At 40.8% G+C, this 18,930-nt stretch overlaps 1 protein-coding gene across 1 annotated transcript in view; it reads right to left on the bottom strand.

Moving 5' to 3' along the window:
- Positions 1 to 3,559: 3,559 nt before the first annotated feature.
- The window catches only part of LOC141431994 (E3 ubiquitin-protein ligase TRIM9-like), a 28,624-nt gene continuing 13,253 nt past the window's right edge, over positions 3,560 to 18,930 (bottom strand). Inside the window, 4 exon segments of the mRNA XM_074093335.1 lie at positions 3,560 to 7,049; positions 8,166 to 8,245; positions 8,248 to 8,337; positions 9,176 to 9,406. Coding sequence (XP_073949436.1) covers positions 6,915 to 7,049; positions 8,166 to 8,245; positions 8,248 to 8,337; positions 9,176 to 9,406 — 536 coding nt within the window. The 3' untranslated portion in view covers positions 3,560 to 6,914.

Here is an 18,930-nt window from a genome sequence, read left to right as displayed (position 1 = left end):
TGCCAAAGGATAGCTACGCGCGCGCAGGTATTTCGTCCCCGCCTGCGCTCCCTGCAGAGCTACTACGAAGCTCGAACGAGTTTCGTAATAGCCCTGTTGAACTCTGCAAAGGGAGCGCAGGAGCAGCCTGCGGCCACCGATCACCTAGTGCCGAAAGTTATTGCGCATGACGATGGCTTCACTCCGGTGGTAAATCGGAAACGCCGTCTAAAGCGCAATCGTAATCAGCGTGGGACCGTTCCTGCAGCGTTGTCCTGTATGCAAGCTGCAATATCGTCCCAGCCTATATACGTCCCACTGCTGGGCACAGGCCTCCTCTCAGAACAAGAGGGCTTGGGCCATAGTTCCCACGCGGGCCCAGTGCGGATTGGGAACTTCGCATGCACCATTGAATCGCTTCGCAGGTTTGTGCAGGTTTCCTCACGATGTTTTCCTTCACCGCAAAGCTCGTGGTAAATTTCAAATGTAATTCCGCACATGAATTTCGAAAAACCCACGAGGTGCGAGCCGGGGTTCGAACCCACGACCCTCTGCTTGAGAGGCGATAGGTCAAACCACTAGGCCACCACGGCTTCTGCTGCAGCTGCAGTACCGATGGTGGAAATCACTTGCCTCGGTTGGACAAGAAGACGACGTCGGAGGTGTTCGAGCACGTCCGCGAGGCGGTAAAGGGCCGGTTACAGGGAGCCCATCTAGAGCTGTCCATCCTGCCGTTCGAGTCTCAAAGGGCAATAATTTCAGCTCATTAGACTCCCAAGTGCCTGCCAAGCACCAGCGGATGTTCCTGCACTCCGACTTCTGGCCGGAGGGTGTGGTGTTCCGTCGTTTTAGGGTAGCGACGAAGACTACTTTCAAAAATCCCTCATTAGTTTTTTTAAATATAATCTTTGTGTATTTTATATGTATTTTTGTGTACCTATTATTTTTTGTATAATTTGAATTTTACAGCGCATTGGTGTTTTAACTGTAATGTGTAATTTTTTGTTGACAAATTATAAGAGGTATTGGGACCGTGCACGACGACAGAGCTACGAGCGGTGGCAACTATGGGCGAGAATAAGTAAACATTGTAATAATTTAAATGAAAACTCGTGATATTACACTGTCACCCGCGTAAATTATTAGATATAGCTATAGCAGTTGAATTAGTATTCTGGGATTTTACAAAATTTCCGTTGGAATTAAATCATGGTCTTTATTGACGTTCATTAAAAACAAACATGCCAAACTTCATGTCATGACTTTAAGCCCAGCGTTTGTTATTACGAGATTATATCCCTATATCTGTGTTATTCCGGATTTCTAGCTATTTACATTATCAAATTCCACTCAAATCCATTCAGACGTTTTAGCGTGAAGAAGTAATAAACATACCTACTCACAAACTTTCGCAATTTATAATATTAGTAAGAATGGTCAATTTTGGACGATAGTTTAGGTATTGTTGTTTTCAGTGTAAAATTGCTTGTCACGGAAACGGGGTTGCGTGCCGATACCCACGAATTTATTACGATTATAAGTAAATTATTCACTTATTTATTTCGTTGTTCTGTTTTCCACCACACTTTTGTAAATCTGTAGAATTTGCAGTCACTATTCCTGTTAGTTTTTTCACAACTCATAACATAGCTTGTTAAGACAATTTAATCTCAAAATAATTAGTTTATTGCAAAACCATACAATCTTACAGCTCATGCCAGCACCATCGGTTTCATTTTTAGTCATAGCGAGCGCTGTGCGACGACTTGGTTAAGATCGCAGGATCGCGGTGGATGCGGAAAGCACAAGACCGGTCTGAGTGGAGAGCCTTGGGGGAGGCCTATGTCCAGCAGTGGACGTCTTTCGGCTGACATGATGAGCGCTGTGATCGTTTCGGCTTCCCCACCACCCGTTTGAACGGTCCCAAAAAGTAACGTGACGTTTTGAACGGGAACGTCCCACTGGTAATCAGTTATTGTCCAATGCATTGAATCATCGCTGTCCCCACTTCTGTCAAGTGATACAGGATAAGAGTAGAAAAAATATGCTGAATGCGATCACAAGCGCCTGCAGGGCTACTACGAAACTCGAAGTTCGTATCGTACCGTCCCTCTCGCTCTCGTATTAAAATAGTACTAGATGAAAACCCGGCTTCGCTCGGGTAAAATGTAGACTCATAATAATATGTCTAAAAATTTTTTTTTTGCTAGTGTAAAGACTGTCGTACTTATTGAAAAATCTGACGTATATTCCCAGCCTTAATATTATCACAAACGTACTTTCACAGCTAACCTACGTATCGGTATTTCACTAGTAGATATTTCTCCTAAATCTTGTTGTTGTTTCTTTAAAAAAATATGGCTCTGTCCATCGGAGGACAATTTTGCCAGTGTCTAGTAGTTTTTGCCGTTGTACGGTAAAAAAAAATCTAGAAAACGAAATATGAGACGTAATGGTGGATGAATGATGACAGCGCGACCCCCTGAACCAACTGAATAGATATTTCTCCTAAATCTCATTTGTCCAAATAACTATGTCTCTGTCTCATAACATAATCAAATAAATTTAACCTAAAGGGCCCCTATACGGTACGATTCGTCTGTACGATCGATCTGATGAAAATCGACGAATCGTACCGTGTGTGGGGCCCTTAAGAGGTCACAATGGAGAACGAAATGCAAACCTGTGACACGTGATGACGTGACACTAACGCCACTTTGATGTGATGACTTTGATTGACATGTTTACTTCGCAACGCCATTATATACTTAGTAATTTATTCAAGTTTATATTGAAAATACTCGATAATCCGAATTTTCCGCCTACAAGTTGTCGACTCGGATTGACAAATTTTTTACGCTCTTCAATTTGATGTGCATTTCTACCGTACCCCTTGACGAAATTATTAATATAGAAGATAAGTGTAGAGGGTTTTTTTTTTTATTTCGCGCTGTCATCGTTCATCCACCATTACTTCTCATATTTCGTTTTCTAGATTTTTTTTACCGTACAACGGCAAAAACTACTAGACACTGGCAAAATTGTCCTCCAATGGACAGAGCCATATTTTTTTAAAGAAACAACAACAACAAGTGTCAGAGGGACCGCACGACACGAACTTCGAGTTTCGTAGTAGTCCTGCTGCGCGTTAGACAATACAGTTTGGTTAATTCGAGTTAACACTTGACTGATGGGCGTGCCTTCAGTCAATTTTCAACTTTGACGTCATACAAATAAAGCCATTTTTAGTATACCGCTACCCACGTTTACAGATTATGTAAAAACTATTTGATTTGTATGACCTCAAAGTTGAAAATTGACTGAAGGCACTCCCATCTGTCAAGTGTTAACTCCCAAGTAATCGTACTGTACCGGTGTCCCGAAAACAGAGACGCGAAGATGTTTCAGAAAATTGTAAAAGCGACACGTTGTCGCTAGTCGAACGAGTGTTCTATTTATTACATTTCCATAACCATGACCCATTATTACCGCGAATACAAATTTTAGGAGAAGAACATATTTTATAGTGTTTAGAGTCTAATCTAATCTAAACTTTACATAGTAAAATGAAATAAAGCAATTACGTTATTAAGTTTATTGTAAATCAGTCGAATAATTATTAAGTACATTACTAAGACTAAGTTATCAAAATAGCACACTTGCAGCATGTCTAAAATAATGAAATCACTTAGCACAAAGATAAGTAAATTTTCGACAAAAGAAGGTATGGTACAGTCATTATCAAATATATATTGGCCTGAACAACAATCTTAGTTTACAAGATGAAAACCATACGTTAGAAAAAAAGCATGTAGCTTTTTTAATGGCACATTTTTTAGAAAGACTAAACCTGAATTAGTAATAACTTAAAAGATAAAAATAAAGGCGGATAAAGTATAAGTATCGTATCAACCTAAGAATACAACATGTATTGTGTAGTCACAATTTTACATAGAAACTGCAATAGCGAGCGGTTTCCACACTAAATTTTAACCAATTATCAATTTTTTGACAGCAATAAAATTTAGGTGAAGGACATTAAAATACTTGATTGAATTGAACCAAAATGATGGTCAGGATTATTATCTTTATAAATTAAACATCATACAAATAAAAAAACCGACCAAGTGCGAGTCGGACTCGCGCACGAATGGTTCAGTACCATTATCTATACAACATTAGACACCAACAAAAAACGGCAAATAAATCACGTTTGTTCTATGGGAGCCCCCCTTAAATATTTATTTTTAAAGTGAACACAATTAAATATCTGAATCTGAATATTTCAAGCGTCTACCTGTTACGGCAAAAAAATCACGTTTGTTGTAGGCCGATGGGAGCTCCCCTTAAATATTTATTTTATTCTGTTTAGTATTAGTATCACTATCACGGTTCACGAGATACAGCTTGGTGACAGACAAACAGACAGACGGACAGTGAAGTCTTAGTAATAGGGTCCCGTTTTTACCCTTTGGGCACGGAACCCTAACAACGGCGTACAATTACTTTTTGTTTATAAATTATGATAATTGGAAATATCACCTATGACTTGATTTCAATTCAAAATTATGTTGAGATTGTGCTTCTAGAAACAAAACACGGGCAAAAAAGTAGCTACCTTATTAAAAACTAAAATGAAAAAATAAATTGAATTAATATAAAATGCGGACAAAATCGGAGGTCTAGTTTCAACGGAATGCAAGTTACAGTTGTACTAAGATTTCGTATTACACTGACATTACATTAATTAATAAATCAATATATTTGTTTAATTGCATGTAGTGCCGTTATTATAAATCATGCGGAAAAATACACACGCAAACATTTTTCAAACGAACAACTGCAGTTAATAATGCTGCTGCATAAATAATGATAACTTATTTAATAATAAATAAACATAAGAAACTAAGTAAGTATAATAAATATCTCAGTGATCTATATAAATAAAGGAATTACAAAACTTTTCCTATATACGTGTGTGTCATTGTTCATGTAGTGAAGTATATGTCATGACGCGACAAGGATGGCAAACGTCTTTTTTTTTCATTTATATCCTGTGTCATGTAGCTAATTTCAAGGTGGTCCCATTACATTTTCGTCAAAATCTGATGATTGGATGGATGAGAAAACGTGACACTTCTCGATTCGTAGGCAGTTCCCATCCTACATGTACATATTTATATCGCGTTATAAATTCGCCATCCTTGCCAAGCTCACACGTAACTATTTGAATATTTCGACTTTTTTAATCTATTATGTATCATTTTTATCGAAAAGGGTTTGATATATTCCATCCCCGTTACAGTCTTTAATTATCTAAGCCGTTACGCTAAGAACGTTACTATGTAAGTACATATAAATAAAAATACCAGCACTGCTAGTGTACAATGATAATTTCGTGTACTTTAACACTTATTACCTGTTTAGGTTAGAATATAATATATTATCAAACTTTTAATTACTTACTAGCAAAGTTCCTATTCTATTGGGCGGGTACAAAATAAATATTCAAATAAAAAAATACAAATTCGATGCTTAATCATTAACTGTTTAATAGTAATTATAGTAAGAACACAAAATATCTCGGTGGTCACTAGTTTGAGACCACAAATTGTTGCCATAGTACACGTATGTAGACAATCAACGTCATAAATAAGTGATCACTTTTGTACCTTTTCATTTTAACGTCATGTTTGAAAAGCCAAGTCATACCGAAATTGTGTAGCCGGCTGATAGCGACAAGCCACAAAAGTGATCACTTATTTATGAAGTTGACTGTACCAGGGTGACCGAGCTTCGTTCTTGTTAAAACTCGAAAACACGCGCTTTCCCAGAGATTAGACCAAGCTAGATCGATTGTTTGCTTCTGAAAACCCCCACATTGCAAATTTCATCGAAATCGTTGGAGCCGTTTCCGAGATATCCGAAATAAATAACTATACAAAAATTGCTCATTTAATGTTATTGATAACTTAGCTTAATTTGTCAACTTTTGTATTGTATACAGATAACATTACTAAGCATGTACGAAGCTTCTTATTATATTTTTAGTTTTTGGGGTTTTAAATAACGGAACATTAAATACCTTCATATTAATAAACATTTCAAATTTCGTGATTAAATCGTGGCCATATGAAAGCTTTTTCATGGTCACGGACTTTTTCTTTATAACTATAAGAATCGCGCTGTAGTATATCGAAGGCTGATAGGTTGGTTATTTTAGTAATACTACATTTACATTCAGCCTCTGCCACTGCCCTTCGCGCTGCCAGCAATAATTTCCTAAATACTGCTGGAGCAGAATCGAGCTCGAGTGTGTGTTTACATACTGCCCCTATCGCACTTCGCTTTCGAGTTTCGGCAATGGCAGACATTGAAATAATTACAACGTCCGCGCTGTCCTTTTGCGATATATAATTATAATAGATATTTAAAAAGATATCAAATGTAAAAAAGAAAGTTCGTAGTAGAAGATGGTGGATGATATCTATCCATCGTAATTGTACTTTGTAAGAACAATCAGCAGCAGAAATTGATAAGCGGTTACGGTGCCCAAAACTATCCACACTTATTACCTAAGCAGTAGTCGTGTGTAGATCATTACGAGCACCGTAACTGCTCATCCACTTCTGCTGCTGACTGTACCAGATGGAGCAGAATGTAAGTACGCGCTGCCGCTCGCACTGCCGGTAATTTGACTTCCGCACAAAAATCGCTCTTTTGGGGAGCACCCTGCAGCGCGAGTGGCAATGGTAGTGGCATGAGAAGTATCGCGTTTACACCCTCGTCCTGCCCACTTCCCTGCTCATTTCGGCTGAATGTAAACGCGGCATAAGTACGACTGCTCACTGCAGCCTCGTCAAAGGCTCACTGTGAGAGGTATTTAAAGTTGATGAGACGCGGAGGAAGATCATCTGATATGGCAGTGGGATGCTTCAGTCGATGGCGAGCTGTTGGAGGAGCAGTTCGGGCGGCGGCGGCAGCCCCGGCTGCAGCGTCACGGCCACGCCGCGGTTCAAGGACACGGCCGGGTAGAACGCTCCGCGCAGCCCCGTGAACGCTATCTCTCCCTGCGAATAATACAAGGGCTAATAGTAGATTATTGTCGTGGCCTGGAAGTAGGCAATAGCTGGCTGAGTATGAGTATCCGTTTAACTAATACGAAGCCAGCAATTGCTATGCCAGCTGAGACTAACATAAAGCTTTTCTCAAAAATGGTGAATAATTCTGAAATAGAAAGAACTTTTTCTCAAAATATATTATAAAATTTAATTTTATTCCAATATTTTTCTTATGCTTTCCCGCCTTTTTTCATTAAAAATAAACTGCAGGTGTATTTTTCCACCGAAAACACCACAAGCTATTTCAGAGCCAATAGAAAAAGTCCGGAGTTCCAACAAAATATCTGATACCGGCGATTAGACTTGGCTGTATACGACTTGTGCCAACATTTCCATGGCCTTTTTAACTTAAAAAAAATGTGACTGAATGCAGGCGCGCTAATTCATTATTGTCGAGCTAGCGCACCTGCAATCTTTTTAACTTTTTATTTTTCGCTGACCATAAACTATGCACTTCACCTTCTGATTGTAAAGAATAATGTCAACTTTTACGGACATTTTTGAGAAAAGTATTTTTGTAAGTTATTATTTTACTTGCTTGGACCTATAATTTATCATAACGTTATAACTAGCTACAAAATTTTTTTCAAATGTATTTTTTAATGTTTATTGAATCTAAACGTGTTAGTTTGTGTAGGCCAAATCTACATCGCCGAGCCACGCCGATCTCTTCCGAGCCATCAGACGCGCGGCGTGCATCTATGTTAGAGTATGTACCTGGGGTTGGTCGTCGACGGTGAACCGCAGCGTGCCTCTCGTGAGGTCGAGCAGCACGCCGACGGCGGCCCCGCGCGCCGCGCGCGCCGCGCGCGTGCGTCTATGTTAGAGTATGTACCTGGGGTTGGTCGTCGACGGTGAACCGCAGCGTGCCTCTCGTGAGGTCGAGCAGCACGCCGACGGCGGCCCCGCGCGCCGCCCGCGTGCGTCTATGTTAGAGTATGTACCTGGGGTTGGTCGTCGACGGTGAACCGCAGCGTGCCTCTCGTGAGGTCGAGCAGCACGCCGACGGCGGCCCCGCGCCCGCGCGCCGCGCGCGCCCGCGTGCGTCTATGTTAGAGTATGTACCTGGGGTTGGTCGTCGACGGTGAACCGCAGCGTGCCTCTCGTGAGGTCGAGCAGCACGCCGACGGCGGCCCCGCGCGCCGCCCGCGCGCCGCGCGCCCCGCGTGCGCGCCGCCGTGCACGAACCACGACCGCCGCGCGTCGATGTACATGGCCCAGCCTAGCGCGTCGCTCCCTGTCACACAATACAACATTATTTTAACAATTGTAAAATGATCAATCAACTTTTTACAGTCCGTTCGCGTTAATAATGCATTGAATCATCATCATCAACGTGCATCAGTGCATATGGTTTTGTCATTCGCATCGGATGTGACGAATATTATTAAAAACATTAGATTTTCATCAGTCCGAAGTCATCAGCAGTCTGAAAGAGTTACACGGTATTTCTGTTGTCATTCAGACCAGAATGACGGACAGGACTGCCACCAGAATGAGCGTGAACCGGAATCCTAGAATCATGTACTCTATGATTAGATAGATTAGATTAGATTTATAACCTTTTGAAAAAATACATTATAAACACATGTCAGTTAATTAGAAAAAAAAAAACACAAAAGGATCGTCATAATGTATACAAAAAATAAATCATAATACAATAAATTTTCAGTCAAAAAAAAAAAGAAATTAGAATGTCAAATTAGAGTTAAATTCAATAATAATAATTAAAAGTAAAACAAGGATATAAATCTAAGTCAAATTTATGCAATAGGAACAATCAATCATGTCGTCTCGACAAAGGCGAACCTTTAGGCTTGTTTATTATGTGCCCGAGTATGGCTGGCAAAGCCAAACTTTGTTTGAAAGATCCTACTACAGGACGCCACTATAATTTTATGAGTACTGTCATCATCATCATCATCATCATCATGTCAGCCGAAAGACGTCCACTGCTGGACATAGGCCTTCCTGTACTATGTAAAGTGGAAATTTCTCGGGCAGGTCTTTATAAGACGTTTGGCATCCTGGTGTTCCAAACGATGCGTCTCAAAATTAGCAACAGGCTTATTTACCGAGCATCTTGTCGCGGGCGACGTCGGCGCGCGCGATGCCGAAGGCGGGGTCGGCGTCGCCGTCGTAGTCGTCGAGCAGCAGCCGCCAGTAGTGCACGCCGCGCGCCAGCGGCTGGTCGGCGAGCGCCACGCGCGGCTGCCAGCCGCCCGCGCGCGCCGACAGACCGTCCGCCGACAGCGACAGCGCGCCCTCGCCCGCGCCGCACCGCGCGTCCCACGTGAACCACGCCACTGATCAACAACACACGTTTAATACTAGATTATTGCCGTGCCCTGCAACTAAGCAATTTCTGGCTGAGTATGAGAATTAAACGGACGAACTTGCGAATCCGTTTAACTAATACGAAGCCAGTAATTGCTATTCCAGACTAATTTATAGCTTTTTTCAAAAATGGCGAAGAAAAAAAAACTAAATTAGAATAACGGACATTTTTGAGAAAAAAATTAAATGTGCTGATAAACCAAAGCATTCACTTGTAACAGAACATAGAGCACTCGCCAATTTTTTTTTAATTATCGAAATGACGAAGAACAGAGCCGAGCATAGAGCTAAACATTACTATTACTACGAACATTTACACGATCATTCTAGGGACGAACGCCCTAATTTTATTATTCGAAGATGGGCTAGAAAATAATTGGAATTTTTCCATACAAATTTCAATTATCGTCTCGCCTCACTGGTGGAAAAGCACCTTAAGGCAGGGATCCCCCCCAAATTTCAGTTTGCAGCGCACTTTCAGGCTTAGTATTTCGTTACAGCGCCCTTACATCTAGGAAACTTGTTTCGAGTTTTTCGCCGGGTTCTTTTCAATAGATTTTTTTTCCAAACAGGTGGTAAAAAATATTTTTTGACTTTCATGTGCTTCTTATAGCCTACATTTCAATATCATTTATTTTGTGAGTACAGTCGATTGCATATACACAAATCAACGCACGTAAAAAGACCTTGACAGATGCGCAAACGTATCCCCTCTACTAGCCACCCAGAGCTCTTTTTACGTACGTTGACTTATACAGCCAGTGTCATAATATGTATTCATCGACCCTATGTTTAGTGGCATAAAGGTGTAGTTATTTTTGACATCTTGGTAATGTATATATATTTATGCTTTTGACCGTGATATTGTTAAATGTTAATGCACTCACATGGCGAAGTTTGTAGACCAATGACTTCACTGTAAGGCCCCTCACCGGCTCCGTTGAACGCCTTGACCCGAGCGCTGTACAGGGAAGCGTAATGGAGCCCGTCCACCGTGCATATTGTTTCACGACCGCAGTATACTTCCTGTAAAAACCAAATATGTAATCAGTAAAGTTAAGTAATTTTTTAACAATTCGACAACAGTTTTTAAAAGACTGGAATGAAGCCACTCATACTTCCAATTGAGCTATTGACCTACTCAATGTTTTTTTTTTGACCGTTAATTGCTCCTTCTGTAACACTGGGAAAATATTCTCATAATACCTTTTAAGCTTAAAAGGCGGCACGCATTTTTAGCTTGTGTGACATCTCTATACAGTATAGCATAGGTATACCAGTGGCAGCGCAGGACTTAAGTCTGGCGTGGCCAAGATACATTTTTTGAGGCCCATGATGGCACACCGCACATAAGGTAACGGATTTTAAATCAGCAAAAATAAAATCCGTCACACGCGATGCGTGCAGTTACCGCTTCTCATACTGTTTTCCAATAGGCATCCACCCGCTCCGAGTAAACCGCGTCAGATAGCGCAGGCACAGTACAAAAATAGAGCAGTAGGTACACCGTCTTCATACTAACGGCCGGAACGCGAGTTATACCTACGCACCACGAATTCTCAGCATACTTCGGCAACCATCAGTCGCGAGTGCTCCGCGGTTACGAACGGACTCACACGCATTTATTACGTACCTTAAGATGTCACAACGATATAAACAGTATTGTTCGGTGTACGGATGTTTAAATTTATCTAATATAATAATAATAAAAACGTATCTATTGAAGTTATTTATCAGAATGCGAATTTTTTATACTCTTAAATTCAACAATAAGCTTTTCGCACATCCCAGAAGAGGCGCAAATACTTCTCCGTAGCTAATTTGTAGGTAACAAATATACGTAGTGATGAAGCCAAATAAAACCGTTTAAAAAATATAATATATAATGTGGTTTATTAAAATAACGTAAAATGCATTTTTGTTACACACTACTCAGTCCATATTTAAATCTCTCCTAATCCTTTCCCTACTTTAAATTTCATGTGACATTATCAAATCAAATACATAACTGAAGAGTGACAGTTAGTAGAGTAGGCAGCCCTATCGCGCGTTTGTGTACCGAGCCGGCGTAGGTAATTAAGTATATCAAGGACGCTGCCGAGACAGAATACTGCTCCTTTTTTATACTGTGGTGTAGGCCCTTAGAGCCATTACGCACTGTCGACTGGTCGCCGACGACTCAGTCGCCGGAAACTGTGACTTTCTATAGGTTAAATTAGTGTTAACGCACTTGGTCGCCGGTTGCCCAAGCGACTCGACGACTCGCCGCGTAGTGGCGACGCAGGTTTCGGTCGCCGAGGGACTGAGTCGCTGCGTAACGGCTCAAAGTGTGTGTAGCACTAACCCGGAAGGGTCCCCCAAACCGTCGTCCAGCTCGAGCACGTAGCCGCGCACGGCTCTGGGCGCGGGCGGCGCGCGCCACGCCAGCGTGCACGAGCAGCCGCGCGCCGCGCACAGCTCCACCGCCATCGTGGGCGCGCCCGGTGCTACAAAAAACCACTATAAGGTGAGGCCAAGGGCGACGCCAGCAGATCAAAGGGTGGGGGAGGTAGGTATAGATAGAAAAAGTATGTACAGTCGGGCTCATGAAGCAAGTGAAAAATATAATGTGCTCTTGACTGTATTATAAATAAACAGTAAGGCGTCACTTGAGTGTCAACATTGACAAAGAAAATTTTTAACAAAAAAGTATAAATAAATATTTTTCTAGGTACGTACTAGCTCGAAGTCGGACGGGTTTGGTAGTCGGTTCCATTTTTTGTTATTTTTTTGGAGTCGGTTTTACTTTTTTGTTAAAAATTTTCTTTATTTCTCACTTTTTAGTGATTCGTAGCCAAAGTACATCTCACAACGATTCCATTAAGCCCAAACACGACTTAGTTGCTTTTGTTTTAACAGAGTTCCGTTGCCTACCTTCTGGCTTCAGCATCAGATCAGTTCGAAAGAATCATTAACTGAAAGCTTCTTCTTAGTCGCTTATCTAGGTAAGTATATTAAACATGATAGTTTACAGACGAGCGAGCATTACTTAGCTTTGATGAGTTCCATTGGTCATCACGGTCTTCTTCATCAGGTCCAGGTTCCCAAAATGATACTTTCTGAATGTAAATGCTCATCTTGATGCTAAAAAATGCCAAAATCGCCATAGGTGTGCCTATAAAATTTGAGGTTTGCCCTCGATTTCCCTAGGATCCCATCATCAGAACTTGACTTGGTGACAATGGACCACCTCAGAAGAATACCCTTTCGATTAAAAAAAAATTTTGAAAATCGATCCACAATTGACTGAGTAATCGGTGAACATAAAAAAAAAAATACAAACATTGGAACATAGAAGACATCCTTTTTTGAAGTTGGTTAAAAAATAAAGGCTATATTGCCCCTCTGTCCCCCCTTGGCGCCGTCTTTGGCTGAAGCCTTATTTTCTAACGCGCTGACGTTCGTGATCACATTCACCATCTCTTTCTACCCTCGTCTTATACCGTGTGACGGAAAAAGTGCATAAGTGGTGGAAACCTTGTTCGTCCTTTAGTTCAATTACGTATTCTATCCCTGTTGTTGATGACGTGTTTTAAAGGTCTGTGATTATGTATGACTGTGTAGATGAATGTTTGCGTATAGAGTTGTATCTGGTCCAGTTGTTGATTAGGTGATAATAGAACGTTAGGTACTTACGTTCTGATATATCAACCATTTTTTATTTATAAGTATAACCATGCGATTAAATGATAAAAAATATACACAAAGTAAAAAAATAAATTGCTATTCCAACAAACTAGCACGGGATGGTCTAGATACCAAAATCTTTAATTCAGCATACCTGGAGACCTCATTTCCTGTTCCTCCGCTGCGTTCCGAATGAAGCATCAAAATAGATAGCACATCGTTATAATCGGCACAGCACACGATTTACAAACAGTGTTAGTGGAACAACTTATTTATAAACAGATTTAGAATAGATAGACAGTTGTTTGTGGTACTATAAGTAAAAATAGCCTGTCTATTGTAGCTTCTGATATACTTAAGTAAGATTATTTCTACTAAATATAACTGATTCGATAACTCGTTTAAAGTGCTGATGATTACAGATAAATAAGGGTTTCTTCTTTTGCCGGATAACAAACGGTTATCTTTTCAGTAACATGCAACATCTGTATGGCCGGAACGTCCATCAAAGTATAATATGTGTGCGTAGCATCAGATATTTTCGTGGTAAAGCCGAAGCAAAGATCGCATATATCTTTTATAAATCATGTACCTATGTCAGTAGTCCCTATTTTGTAAATACTTATTGGGCAAGCCAATGGGAATAGAGTTGTATGGACGCTTCGCCACTGCTACCTACTCAGTCGTAGTCTGCCTGCAGGGCGACAGATGCCATTAACGGTAGAAAATCGGCAGGAGTAATGCCATCATAATCCGCCATCATATGTATGCAGTTTTATTACTGTCACTGTGAAGGAAGCAAGAAGTAGCGGTAGCGACGCGAGCAGGGGAGTGCGGACGGCCTCACCTCTCGCCTTCCTTCTCCTGGCATTAGTTCTGTTCAGTTTCGGTTTTTTACCCAGTTTAAGGACTCGAGGAAATGAGAGAGCGGATCTGTGGCAGTCTTGTAGTTTCAGTCTACGGCAAAGCGCGCTCCCGCATGGGCATGGTGCAGGGGTTAAATATTTGGAGTTACAGTCAAGCTACGTTACGTACGTACGGCTAACCGGGCGGTTTAGCGCGCCGTCCCTTTCTCAAGCGATACTTTGAAGAGGTTAACCGCATAGTGCGTTTAAACCACTTAAGTAAGTGGACTTACGGATGCACTCAACGAAGTTCATGGCACGTACGGCGCGCAGCACGGGGTCTGCGTCAAGCGTGAGCGCGGGCGGCGCGGGCGGCGGGCGCGCGCCCCCAGTGCCGCCGCCGTCTCCTGCGCGCGCGCTGACAGTATACCGCCCACCTGAGCATACCAGAAGAATGGAATGACACTGACATTGGCGATGAAAGGCTAATAGCTAGTACGAATTTGACGTTTATAAAAGCTCTTTTCAAGAATTAAGACGTCCCGAACAGCTGTACACGCTTTTAACGAGAAAAAAAACGTAAATTGTCGTGGCGCCTGCACTACACCTTATGCCGTCTTGTCTTTGCACTGTGACACGAATATACAGGTCGACAAATCAATTAATGAACGTGTGATAAAACGGACCTAGGTACAGGCCTAATATAAGGCTGCCACTTAGGGGTATAATAATAATAATAATAGTTTGCTTTGACCACGAACATGGTGTCTACGTGTAAACGGCACTTACGTTCATTACGATCTTTGTTATACTGTAACTTATGTCTTTCCTACCGTCTCAGTAAAAAAACAGGATAAGCGAGATATATATATATATATTTTCAAACATCACTCTACTTAGACACCCATCCATACGATAAAACTAAATACGCATTTATTTTTTGTATACAGTAGTAAAAATAGGGTGTGTCAACCGGTATCTTAAGAATCTAAAGATTATAATAACACACATGATATAAACAAAAATAAGCCAATGAGAGCATTAGAATTAATTTTGATAAAATATAGTATAGTAACTCGAATAGATTGCGTATTTATTGTAAAAATACGAATTTCATTGATTAGCCTGAACTGGAGGTATGTTTGGATATCTGTGACATACATTGATAAAGGAATCACCTAACCAGCTAGTGGAAAAACAAAAAAGTATTATTTTTACAAGCTGTTTGTAACTGGTTGTTTTTGTTACATCAAAGACTAACAAAACAGTGCAATGTATAAGATCATAAAAGCATTCAAAATCTAGAAGTTCAGTCAGCTCTATCTACCAGATTAAAGATTAACAGCCTTATTCATATAAAAATCCTTAATTGAGGTTTGATCGGTCTGTTACTTAGCGACTGTTAAGCTTAATAGACGGTTGTCAAGAAGTGATTCATAAACACTTGCTAGCAGTCTCTAGTTGTTGAGCTGCTGATAGACGGATTAGACGCGTTATGTTGGCCACCTTGACAAATCAAAGACAAAAAATGGCCTAATCGATAATTTAAAAAAAAAGGACAGCAGTGACAGCAAATTACCAAAAAAATAAAAAGCGAGATGTTTTTTCCCGCCATTTCCGATCCGCATGTTTATGTTGTGCAAAAGCCATAATTATGTTATCATCCTTATTTTTATTTCATATTATTGTTAATTATTGTTGCTAATTTAGAGGATTTTTGAATACAAATTCCTGAAAATAAATTTTCCTGTTTTTTTTTAATCTGCGTAGCCCTGCCTTCACTATAATATTTTTTCGGTACCTATTGGTTTTTTGCTCTAGTCAAAGTCAGCTGTTCAACTTGTGGCGGCCATTTTGTCACTTAGCAGAGAGATAAAGGAGGGTCTACGGTCCTCTAACTTTAGCAGAGCCTTGATCGACTGATTAGCGCTAACAGACGTTTATGAATCATGTTTTTTAGCATCGGGCCTTCAAGGAGCCTTCAAGGAGGCTCTAACTTTTATGAATAAGGCTGTAAATCTGTGCAAATAAACTCAGCAGACCAGGCAATTAATCAATGACGAGCATAAACAACATTTTTCATCCCAGCCTATATACGTCCCACTGCTGGGCACAGGCCTCCTCAGAACAAGAGAGCTTGGGCCATAGTTCCCACGCGGGTCCAGTGCGGATTGGGAACTTTACACACACCATTGAATTGCTTCGCAGATTTGTGAAGGTTTCCTCACGATGTTTCCTTCACCGCAAAGCTCATGGTAAATTTCAAATGTAATTCCGCACACGACTTTCGAAAAACTCAGAGGTGCGAGCCGGGGTTTGAACCCACGACCCTCTGCTTGAGAGGCGATAGGTCAAACCACTAGGCCACCACGGCTTTTAACAACATTGTTACTGTGTAATAATTAAATTAATAAATGTAAGATAAAGGTTAACATTTTTCAACAAAATAGAAGCACAACCACACAGATCTCCTACCCCTCAAATACCTAATATAGTAGGTACTGTACCTGTAGAAACGCAGCAGGGTCGGACTCCTTAAGTGCTTCTATAGAGAAGTGCAACAGTGCTGTGGCTTCTCGCAGCCTCTGCGCAGCCTGTGAGGTGGCGGCGCGCGTCTCCGCCGCGGCATGCGCGCGCGACGCGCGTGCGGCGCGCACCAGCTCGTCGCGTCGCGCCTCTACCGCCCGCGCCACTTCGCCGCACACCTGATCAATCTGACGCTCTAGTTCCTCGCACGAGTCCTGTGAAATAAAACTTCAAAGTTACAAAAAATTATAAATTGTACAACTTATGAACTACTTACTGAACTTAGCCCCAATTCAAACTAATAGTGCAGTCCGTAGCCATGAAATTGATTAGTTTTGATACTATAAAACCCTCTGTTACCACAATATTAAACCGGCATGATTCCTATTCCTAGTTGCTCTTATACTTCCCGCGATACTTGTTTATTTTTTAAAGCACATGGTACGACTCTTAATGCCATTTCATTACTTATTACCCTATGTAACAAGAAAGTAGGTAGGTATATTTCGAAATAAAACACGTCATTTCAGTGCCCTATTTCACGAAGCTACACGTTACAATTTACAAGCAGGTAGTCTTTGTTTAGCAGTATTGGGTACTTCTGGGTACTTCCCGTGAACTCAGAATAATGAAATTTGATACGAAGCAACATCTTTTTTTTTTTTTTTTTTAATCTTATATTTTAACGAGGCTTCAGTACACTAAAAGTGACTATGCCAGCCTCATGGGGGGCCTCAGATACATGTTACACTCTCTTGTGCAGAAACCTAGTCTCTGGATGCAAAGGCCCGTCTGATGAACTTGTAAATCCGCATCGCTTCTTCTGAAAGTGGATGACTCAGAATCACATTTACACTTCCATTCCACAGATCCATACCATCCAGATACCGGTTTCTGGTATCCTTATTCTGATCACATTCCAGAAGAAATGAAGGAGGTCTTCAGTCTTATTACAACCTAAACACAAGGGTGATTGTACAACTCTCATCAAATTTAGGAAATAATTTAGTGGAATGTGACCAGATCGCACACGAAATGCAAGCACAAGTAATTCCCTGGGAAGGCTGGCACAATCAAACCAGGGTACCTTGTACACTTTGTTTTGAATAGTACTATACCAAATGCCCTTTGTTTCAGATACTTTGTTAAACACTATTTGCCATTGTTCATTACACTTTGCCTTGGCTAAATACATCAATTCTGTACCATAAGGTTTACATCCAATCTCAACCCTCTTGAAACTGCTATGTTAGCTAAACTATCAGCTTGCTCATTACCAGCTAAACCCACATGAGATGGGATCCATTGCAACATCTTATAGCACAGTTAAAGGAAAAATTGCGAAAACCGTAAATTTTTAGTTACATCATATAATAAAAATATTTATACGAAATCCTCGGTACGCGAGTCCGACTCGCACTTGGCCGGTTTTTTTCATCTAATTATGATTAGTTCTATCCATATCCATACTAATATTATAAATGTGTGTTTTTATGTTTGTCCATCTTTCACATCAAAAACCGGCCAAAACGTGTTGGACACGCCCAAAATAGGGTTCCGTAGCCATTACGAAAAAATTAAATAATATTCTTCTAAGGATTTCGTATTTTATACGCAGTGGCGTAACTAGGTAACCTAGGGCCCTGGGGTAAATAAAAAAATGGGGCCCACTGCTATCAAAACTGGTAAGGTTTTTTGAAGTAAAATCATTATATATACAAATACTTTAAAAATGCTAAGCAACTTTATCATCAGGTATAAAGCAGAATTTCGAGGGCCCCCTGAGCTTGAGGGCCCCGGGGCACTGCCCCGCCTAGCCCCTTGGTAGCTACGCCACTGTTTATATGGAATCTTCCAAGTTTAGGTATATTTTATACCTTAGGCTGCTATTGAAGAGTAAAACTACTAATAATTCTCAAGGAAACTTAGCCGTCATAGTTTTCCTTGAAAGTTTGATATACTTATTACCATCCTGAATTTTTTCAAATTTTTCCACCCACCAGTTTAGATTTTAGAGGGGAGGGGACGCTCGGTTTCAATGAAAATTTGCACTTTAAAGTCGAATATTTCGCAAACAAATCACTGAATCGAAATCGTCTTAGCAAACCCCTAATGGTTTTAAAAGACCCATCCAACGATACCCCACACTACAAGATTGGATGAGAAAAAAAAAACACTCCCACTTTACGTCTATGGGAGGTGTATGTTACATTGGGCAGATATAATCCCTACTATCCCTACTAATATTATAAATGCGAAAGTAACTCTGTCTGTCTGTCTGTCTGTTACGCTTTCACGTCGAAACCACTGAACCGATTTTGATGAAATTTGGTATATAGATATTTTGAACCCCAAGGATCAACATAGGATACCTTTTATTCCGGTAGAGGGCGCCACCGCGCGATAACCTAGATCCGCGCAGACGAAGTCGCGGGCTTAAGCTAGTTAGTAATATG

Source organism: Choristoneura fumiferana, chromosome 10, assembly GCF_025370935.1.
Source record: "Choristoneura fumiferana chromosome 10, NRCan_CFum_1, whole genome shotgun sequence".
Lineage (NCBI taxonomy): Eukaryota > Metazoa > Arthropoda > Insecta > Lepidoptera > Tortricidae > Choristoneura > Choristoneura fumiferana.
Note: the sequence above shows the minus strand (reverse complement) of the source record. Positions and strands in the feature narration are given on the sequence as shown.